Raw genomic sequence first — 9,911 nt, forward strand, 5'->3', positions numbered from 1 at the left:
TGTGATGGTGGGAGCTTGAGAAAGGTTTCTTCTGCTTACTTCTGATTTCCCCATGAAATGGAAAGCCAGGCCATCAACTGGGAATGGAGATGGGGGAGGAGAATTTGGACACTTGAGGAGCACGGAGAAGGTATAAAGTAATTATCTAGCAGAGTAGAAGGAGTGGACAAGGAAAAAGTGCAGTATGATGGCTAAACAGCACCAGAGGCCAACTTGAAGTTCAGGCTCATAAATTGAGAGACCAGTCAGCATGGCCGTGCGCTTTCTCCAGCCCAGTTCAGCTGTGTGCGAGGAGTCAGAGTAGGCGGAGAGTTAGAGTTTCACCATGTAAAAGAGTCGGGAGTATCTGGAAGAGAGCGATTACGTGCAGCTTTTATACGGGTCAAGAGATCAGTGCAGACACAACGGGGAAAAAGGGGACAATGGGAGTGGGTTGAAACACCGCAGACCGTCGTGGGATGGGAGAACTTTCGAACTGGGGGTTAGAGGAAGAAAACTAGAAAACTAAGAGGTGGTGGTCAGAGAGCAGGATGTTGACCACTGTGATGAGGAAGCAGTTACAGTTGGACATGACAAGGTCTGCTGTAGGACAGGAGAGTGAGCCACTGCTCCAGGGAGGGGCCTGGCTCATCACAGTGAGCAGCAGGGCAACGAGAAAGCAAGGTGTCGGAAGGATCGTGCACCAGGACAGTGAGTCATGAAGAATGATGGCAGGAGTCATGTTGGAGAGAGAGCCACAATGAAGCAGGAGCTAACATCTTTAAGGAATGAGGAGGAACGGCCAGGCAGGAACTAGATAGATCAGTGGGCGACCTAGTCTGGCATCACTCAACCACCCGGTGGTAGGCTTTTGACTATCATTTGTGTCTCACTCCAGCAAGTAATATATGCAGCTACATTATTTGCCTGTGGGTTTGTTTTTAGTGTTCCAGCCCAGTTTAGAAGAGTTTGATTCTTATTCACATTGCTACGTATTTTTCTGATAATGTGAGTTTGCCTTCTTGACTCAAGCTTGATATCCAGGAGAAAATTTGTGACATAAGAGAGGGTTCAAATCCTGGCTATGGTAGCCTTGGACAAACAACTTAAACTTTCTGGACCTTAACTGATTACTTCACCTATAAAAGAGGGGAAATAATATTTACCTCTCAGGCTTATTCTGAAGATTAAAGAAGATAATGTGAAAGCATCTAATCATTGTTCCCAGCACAGAATAGGAGCTCAATTCAAATGTATATAATAGATCTATATGTATAGATTTTTTTATTTAAAAATACTGCGAAAATGAACATCTCTTCTTTGTAAAAAGAAAATGTCCTTTTTGAGAGTAAAGTGTACCGTTTGATAGCTGTGTATGCTATGTAGAGTTTATATTATAGATTGGCTCACCAAATTGGAAAATCTGTAAAATGGGTTAATATTGCAGCAAAAGATTTTACTCTACACTCATTATGTGATTAAGGCAAAAATACTTTTATTGCAATTATCCAAATTCAGTAAAATATTTAATGAGGCGTTCACTGCCTTGGGCAGGTTGGCATGAAATTTAATTTGTGTTCATTTGCCCAAAACTTAGGAAGCAGGAGTATACTGTTTTTAGAGTTCGATTCTATGAGAGACAAACCAGTATTTTATAAGATGCTTCTACACATAGATTTCAAAAAAAAAAAAAAAGCAATCAAAAAAAAAATCGCCATGGGCATCATAGGAAGCGGATCCATGTGAGGGCCTTTGTGTCAATTGGGCAACAACAGGATGTATAGAAATCGGGAACCTTTATGAGCTGCAGGAGCGTAGTATATCTGTGTATTGAACATCTATAAAGGAAAGAGGGATGGAATTCAAGTCAGGCGACCGAGGTTCCAATTCTGTCTCTACTGGTTATTGAATCTAAGGTCTTAAGGCCTATTTTCTTCATCTGAAAACTGGTCATCAGGATGCCTCATGGGGTTGCCATGTTAATTGAATGAGGTACTATGTATGAAAATATTTTTATATATTATGTTAGTAAAAGGTTAAGGGATCATTGTTATGCCTCCTAGTGATTGAAAGATAGCATTATCAGATATCTCACAGAGCGATTCTAGGCTGCTTTCATCATTTCTCCTTGTACCAGCATGGAAAGCATGCAGGCCTTTTTGAGAAAATTGTGCTCCTTCTGGACATGTCAAAGGATAGCCAGTAACTAAGCTACTTCTTCCTAGACTCCTTTTAGGGATATTTTCCTTTTAGGCTGTGGTGGACAGAAAGTTTCATCGATAATGTAGCGGGTCATTAAGAATCCGTCCAGTGATAGATTCCCCCGAAGCCATCTAGGTGACGGCTTCGAAGGCGGAAGGACCTTCCTAGACTCCTCTGACCCCGGCTTTTATAAATATGTGCAAACTGAGGCTCAGGAAGGGTATTTACAATGACATTTTGAAATCAATTTAAATTGTAATTGCTGTCTGTAAAGATTGAGGAAACGTGGTGAATATCGTGTCCATGAGAATATTGTGTTAGTCTTAATCTCTGAGCTAGGTAGTAGGTATTTAAGTCTTTTGATTAGTTATAATGACTCAAGGGAACTTGAGCAACAGATAGCCATGTCTCCGTACAGAAGGAGAGACTGACCTTCATAAAGGGTCTGGTAAGTTTATTTGAACTAAAGCAATAACATGATGGGATGATCTGGTGTGAGCAGGCTTTGGCGCCTGCCAGGATCTAGGTTGAGACAACATGTGTTATTCTGTTAAGGTGCAGAGCTCTCACTGCTCATCACTCCTGACTCCACCAACCCCAGCTCCAGCCTAGGATCTCAAGTGTAATGTCACCCAAGATGATCCTTCCCTAAGTAGGGAAATCCTACAAGTTCTGCTATGATAGATAGATACTTGCATGGATACTAAATATGTGCTTTGTTAAATCTGACACATTGGGACATACCAGATTCTCTCTCATCTTGATATTTCCTGTGTAAAATTCTCAAACCAAGGTAAAGACACAAACCTGCTTAACAGTGTCATTATACTACGGCTCATGCTACCAGTCTATTTTTCCAGTGTTCTGGGAGAAACTTAAAAAATGATCTCACATGGAACTTTGTGGAATTAACTACAACATTTGTTCCAAATGCCCAGTATTATCCAAGCTTTGCCGTATTTTCAGTGTTATAAGAGCCCTGTTTTTATGTTGCGAAACCATCAGTAAATTGCTGCATTGTGTTGCTTAACCCCCAGCCATAGCATCAGGGAGATTTGCAGGACTCCTCCAGGGAATATCTTTGTCACACTTTGTCATTTGCTTAGAATGTCAAACAGAGACCCCGTTTGGAATGTGTAGGGGAGAAATTCTAACACCACACAGAGAAACAGAAAGCTAGCTAACTAGCTAGCTAGATAGACATAGATATTTCCCCATTTTATTTTATTTTTTGAATCTATACAGGCAACAGCCTCAGATTCCAATCACCACAGGAACAGGTGTTGTGTATCCTGGTGCTATTACTATGGCAACTACCACACCATCACCTCAGATGACATCTGACTGCTCTAGCACCTCCGCCAGCCCAGAGCCCAGCCTCCCGGTCATCCAGAGCACTTATGGTATGAAGACAGACGGTGGAAGCCTAGCTGGAAATGAAATGATTAATGGAGAGGATGAAATGGAAATGTATGACGACTATGAAGATGATCCCAAATCAGACTATAGCAGTGAAAATGAAGCCCCAGAAGCTGTCAGTGCCAACTGAGGAGTGTTTGTTTGCTGAATTAAAATACTCTGACATTTCACCGCCCCTCCCCCAACAAAAAGTTCTTAAAGAGCCCGCATGCATTTGTGGCTCCACAATTACTGCATCAGCAGAATGGTCTTAATTGTTTCGTAAAGTGTGAGACAGATTAAGTTTTCCCTGAATTTTCATGAACTTGAGTTTTTTGTCGTTATTGTTATTGTTGTTGTTGTTGTTTCTTTTTTTTTAATTTAGGTGAAGACATATTAAATATGAGACACCAGGACTTGAAAACCTATCTCAACCCATAGCTGTCTTACAAGTCTTATATTTTTGTCTTACTTTTTTTTTTTTTCTTTTGGATGTTGATAAAGGTTTAAGTTACTGTTTTAGATGGGGTTAAACATTCTCACTCAGGTATGCTGTGCCGGCCTACAGGTTGTGAATGTGTTTTTATTCTGAATTATTTTAGAAAGCAACTGAAGATTTCGTGTTGTGAAGCAGAACAAGTCCACGGCGTGTGCAGCTGCATGCAGAACATACTCAAAAGGCCTCGGAATTCCATTGTTCCATGTGTAGAGTTAGACTTTGAATGTGCCAAACTTTCTCATCACTTTTGAATCTTAATATTTTGAAAGTCTTAAAGGAGACACTGCGAAGTCTTAGACAATCTTTGGCATCTTAACATAAAATAGCAAACCATACATTTTTTTTTTTCCAGAAAATGGTAAAGTACTCAGGAATCTGGAGACAAGATATTGTAAGGAATGAACAAGGTTGCCACAGTGCATGTACCCAATCGTGTTTGCCTCTTGACGTGCCATCCATGTGTGACGTGGTAGGACGTGCACACACCAGAGCGACCACCACACCGGACACCGACATGGGGGTCTCCTCTGCCTGAGACCACCTCTCACTACACCCATTATCCCTTTGCCTTTAACCCTGACATTCAGTCTTAACACATTTTTCTCTTAAATAATTTATTCATTCCAGAATGTCAAGGGTCCACTTACTATTTATTTTTTAAAAAAAATTATTGGTGGCATTAATTTAATAATTCTTGGTTTTTCACCATCCTTCCCCGAAGAACGTTTAAGCCCTTTTCACCTCCTTCTCCTGCTAGATACAAAGAGATGTACATAGTGATGATATGTCCCCAGAGCATCTGGAAGCATTTCTGAAACAAGATACTATTAAAAACTATATTGTTGTTTTTAAACACACATGTGTATCTGGCTGCAAGGCTGTGTATTTGGAGGCAGGTGTAGAGTCTTACCGTTCAACAGCTATGCCCCTGAGGTTCGCCGTGACCTCAAATCTTTTGCCAGAATTTCCCCTTAAGTCAGCTCAGCAACAAGTGGTAGGATCTGCCGTAGTGGCATCCCCCTGAATGCCATTCAGTAGCAAGGGTCAGCAGTGATGACTGCCAGGCAGGAGAGCCCCACAGCCCAACGTAAAGCCCAAGGCTGCGGGCCGTGTAGGAGGCTACAGCGATGCTGTCATGGGCTGGCACCTTTACACGGAGTCGCCTTGTCCCATCTGGCACATCTCTGGGCTTCTTCGCACAATCCCTTGGATGCAGGGAGCCACATGGCAGCCTCCAAGTGAAGCTAGAGGCAGATAGTCATACAGCCATGAATGAAAGAAAACCATAGGGAAGGAGAAGGAGGGGAAATACATTCCCTATCTGGGATGTTCCTACTGTTCACTCTGGGAGCAGATCACTCCTGGGGCAGCAGACCAGGTCCTCCAGCCCCCTCCCTCTATTGTGGCCATATGGGGGGCAGGCCTACGTGTGAACAACGTTAGCTGCTCTTTGTCACACGAGGATTTTCTGGAGATGTGCCGATGGGCTGGGAGGCAGTGAGGTTTCATGCCCCATCTTCCAAGTACAGGGACCTCGGTCATGCCATTTTGACCTTCCTGAAACCAGGACTGATTGCCTATGGGGGTGGGGGCCTCCCCCCCGAGGGATTCAGTGGCAAAGTGTCAGGGAATGGGACAGCTCACCTCATAGGACAATCCAGGATGTGATCACCAGGACATAGGAACGACCCCATCAGATTTCTTGAGCCATTTTGTCACTTGGAAGAATATAGTGTACCTTCATATTTATTTAAAGAGTGCTCAAGGCCGTGCCTAATAGCAATAAATAGGTCTAGACAAGAGATTACCGGCTATGTTGTTAGCGGGGAGTGCTCTCTATAAGCTGATTAAGGTACTAATAGGGATGTTTTGTTCTTAATATTGGTTGGGGATTGGAACTTTGTTTTTGTACATTTATTTCAAATGAGGAGGAGGTCATTTTTTCTCAGAAAAATGAGTATTTATTATTGTCTTACTGATTTCTTTTGAATATATACCTCTCCTCCTCAGTTCAGTCTCATGTTTTTTTCTCATTCTCCTTGACTTCTGCTTTTGCCTTCTCCCACTCTTCTTTTTTTGTTGTTGTTGCATAGGTAGAGTGCTGTATGGCTAGCATTGTATTGTATGTAATTAATTTTGCACAAAGGCAAACATTTAGAATAGTAGGTTAATTTTGTTTGTTTTATGACCATGCCAAAATAATATTCTGGGCTGGTGGAGAACAAAGGACTGTTCTTTAGGACTGAAACTTGATTTTGCTTGTAGTAAAAAGAAACAAAACAAAAAAACAACAAAAAACACACACACTCACAGATGTTGTTTCGTAAGTGTTATAAGCACTGGATATAAATGGTATTTTTTATCACTTCTGACTAATGTGAAACTGTTGTACGAAAACTTCATGAACAAAAGTCATCTGTTTCGACTCGTGTGGGCTTGCCTCACAGTTGCCGGATTTGAGTCATTTTTATGTCTTGTTATTTCATTTATTTATGCAAAATACATGTGTGTATGAACACTTTGTTTTAGCTCCAGCTCTGCCTCAGTCCTGGGGTTCAGTTACTTCTAGCCACGTTCTTAAAAATGAAAGGCTATTCAGGAATGATCTGATTGTAAACGTTTCTTTCATTGGGTCAAACAGTGATGCTGTATTTGAATCTAAATTCTGCGCATAAGCAGTTTATTCTATTTATTAGCCAAGTTTGGCTCTAAATATCCTTGGAAATTAAGAATGACAATCATAGGGATCACTTCATTTTATTTTCAGTGGGGCTTAAACAAAGTTTTTATGACTTTACCATCTCATTTTAGATTTTTCTAATTGTGTAAATATAACATAGAAATAGAATTTATTTTTGGTTCATGAATACTTAGTGAGATATAAGTTATGTATTTCTTTTTTGTTCTCTATCCATATGTGTTGGTCCAGGCTAGAAGTTGACGAGTCACTGTACCTCATGGGGATAGTGAATTACCAGTCACGGTGAGAGAACAGTGTTCCACCTACAGCTGGGGCAGTAAAACCCTTCACTCGGGTTCTCATGCAGCTCAGAACCCACTGTCCACAGACTCAGACTTTGACTTTTTTTTTTCTTATAGAAAATTGATGAATTGAATATACCAAATTTCAAGTGTAGCTGGGAGAGAGTCAATTTACTTTGTGAATCCACATAAATTGTATACGGTATTTCTGTGACCGTTTAATAGCAAGAAGCATGAATGCCATTATAAAGGTAAAAATCTGTCTCTGAGATTGGCCATCAATAAAAGTCCCACCATGCCAAGTAGAATTAAAGAATATTAATCAACTTTTTTTTCAGTGCTTTTTATTTCAATATATCTTCAAATCGAAAATAAAAATTGCCTCCATTTTGTTAAAGAACTTGCAGGATTAGGATTTTTCCATGTCACTTCGAATAGGGACACTGGCAGACAATCCTATCCTAAAAAAAAAGAAAAAAAGAAAAAGCACCATGAGGAAAAGGAAAGAAAGAGAAAAAGAAAGGGAAGAAAGGGAGAGAAAGAAAAGATCAATCTCTGTGGACAGGAGCAGCCAGGCAGGCAATTTCTCTATTTCACTGATAGACGTGATGCAGTATCTTTTCCAGGAAGGTACGAAAGCTTTGTCGTTTTCACATGTATCTAGCTCAGCCTTTTAGGAGCACATCCGTTTGCTTCATTGGGTTTCTGATACTCCCCAGCCTTGTCCTCGGGCCTGATTGGATTTGCCAGGGTCCTGACACCAACTCCTAGGCCAAGTTCTACATTCAGGTGTAGGCTCACAGTGCTATTGAGCTTGTCAAATTCTGCCCCCAAACATGAGCCCCACTGGAGCCTGGGTGTTTGAAAAGGGTGTGATCACTGTAGGGCTGAAATTAAAGGCTTCTTTCTGTTCCTTCTGAAGCCAGGCTGCTGCTTCAGAGCACATTCTCCCGAGCCAGCAGCACAGGCACTAGCTGAAAGCAGGGACTGTTTCGAGGAAGTCCCTCCACCCAGTAGGAAGCCAGCCTAGTCAGTGGGACACCACAGCCGAGGCTGCTTGTCTCCATTGACTCATTTTGCAAAGAGGTGACCTCTACCTACTCTTTAGGGAAAGGAAACAGCATCACTTAAACATTTTAAATTGTATGAGAAGTCCTGTACCAAGTGCCAACAACTGCAAAGAATGCAGCTAGAAGAATGTATTGAAATTATTACTGGGTCTGCCTTTTTAATGACAAAATGACAAAATGGTTGCTGTAGTCTTGCCTGATTTTGTACACATTTGTCTAAGGACTGAGTTGGCACTTAAGCTCACTTCTCAAAAGTATAATAATATTGTACGACCTCATTTGTCCTCTTACAAAAGCACTTGCATCATTTCCTTAAGTCTTCTGCCCCCGGACGTGTTTTCTTCCTTAATAAACAACTTCTACCTGTTATTCCTGCCGATTATGTTCTGTTTCTGATGCCATACACCATTGAGTGTAACCCTCTGCTGATATCATTGAAAATATTGATGTGCAAACACATTTCCTTTACATCCCCATCCCCTCTTCTTCTTTGGGGACAGACTGCTTTCCAAAAACTCATGAACAAGTGTTCAAAATGCTGGTACCGTTGGGGGTAGAGCGAGAGGTGGGGGAGGGGGCAGATAGGTGACATTGCAGATACTCTTCTAATTGGTGTCCGTGGCAATATGAAAGCTTGAATGCAACTCAGTGACATGCCTTGCTCAGTAGTTTCTTATTCCTGAAGAACCACAAGCATAAAGTGAGGCCTCAGTGCTGGTGCTCTTGGAGTATGGGGAATGTGCAAATATTTAACTGTTTGTATGCTGCACATTGCAGATCTGCTCGTGTGCATTCTCCGTTCGTCTTCCTTTGTCATACGTGTTTTTGCTTTTTCGAAAGTGCAGTCTTTATTGTACCCTTCTCCAGCTTGTAGCAAATTAGAATGCTTAGCATTTATGTTCATTCATTATTGTATTTGCCATGTAAAATTTTTATTACCTTAGAATAGCTTATAAGCTGTTACTACATAACTTATCTTACTGTAACTCTTTTATTTCCCAACATTGTAATTTGTTTGTGATGTATATTGTGAGATTGTATTCTATGTTAATTTAATCAGCACAATTCACTGACATGCTGGACTGACATGCTGGCTGCTGTTTCAAAGTGTAAAGTTTGTGTAGGGCTGTTGGGACAACTGCAACTCTGTTGTCAAGGTACTGTGCTTTGGTTCCTCTAGCAACACTGCGGGTGTAGCCCTTGAGACACTAAGGGCATTTCATACACTCTCGAGCAAATTTTAACTGCATTTTCTTTGTAGAAATTCTATGTATAACGCAGGTACCTATTTGGCCCATGGCTGGTAACTATTTGGGCAATTAGAAAAAAACAAAAACCATAAAAACTAGTGTCTATTGCTGCTTTGAATATGTTTGAAAGTCTGAAAATGTAAATAGTTTATCAAAAAAAATCTTGTACAGTCCAGTGTAAAGTTTTTAAATGACCTTAAGGGTTGCCATCACATCTTTCTCACACTCTCCTCTTGATAATGGAAAAAAAAAAAGTTTGCTAAGGATTAAAGAGATGGGAAAAACAAAGAGTCTCTTCCAATTGCAAGGAATGAATCATTGTTCTTAGCTTTGTTGCATACACAAACTTCTTGGATTTTGTTGTGCAGTATTGATGTGAGATTAAACTCAGCATTGAATAATCTTTCAGTGGTACTTTTCAAAGTCTTCCCCTCCTTTGCCTCATAATTAAGGGAAAAGACAAAATTGAAAGACATACTGTCTTTTTCTATCCTGGTGTATGTTGGCACCTTAGCTACTTTTTTTTTTCTC

The 9,911-nt window shown here is 40.8% G+C and overlaps 1 protein-coding gene across 9 annotated transcripts in view; it reads left to right on the forward strand.

The window, feature by feature from the left end:
• SOX6 (SRY-box transcription factor 6) overlaps window positions 1-9,541 on the forward strand; it is a 596,148-nt gene extending 586,607 nt beyond the window's left edge. For all 9 annotated transcript variants that reach the window (XM_033119777.1, XM_033119776.1, XM_033119779.1 and 6 more), the window contains one exon: window positions 3,427-9,541. In XM_033119777.1, coding sequence (XP_032975668.1) covers window positions 3,427-3,730 — 304 coding nt within the window. In that variant the 3' untranslated portion in view covers window positions 3,731-9,541. The remainder of the gene's footprint in view (window positions 1-3,426) is intronic.
• The last annotated feature ends 370 nt before the right edge of the window (window positions 9,542-9,911 follow it).

Source organism: Rhinolophus ferrumequinum, chromosome 11 (assembly GCF_004115265.2).
Source record: "Rhinolophus ferrumequinum isolate MPI-CBG mRhiFer1 chromosome 11, mRhiFer1_v1.p, whole genome shotgun sequence".
Taxonomy (NCBI): Eukaryota; Metazoa; Chordata; class Mammalia; order Chiroptera; family Rhinolophidae; genus Rhinolophus; species Rhinolophus ferrumequinum.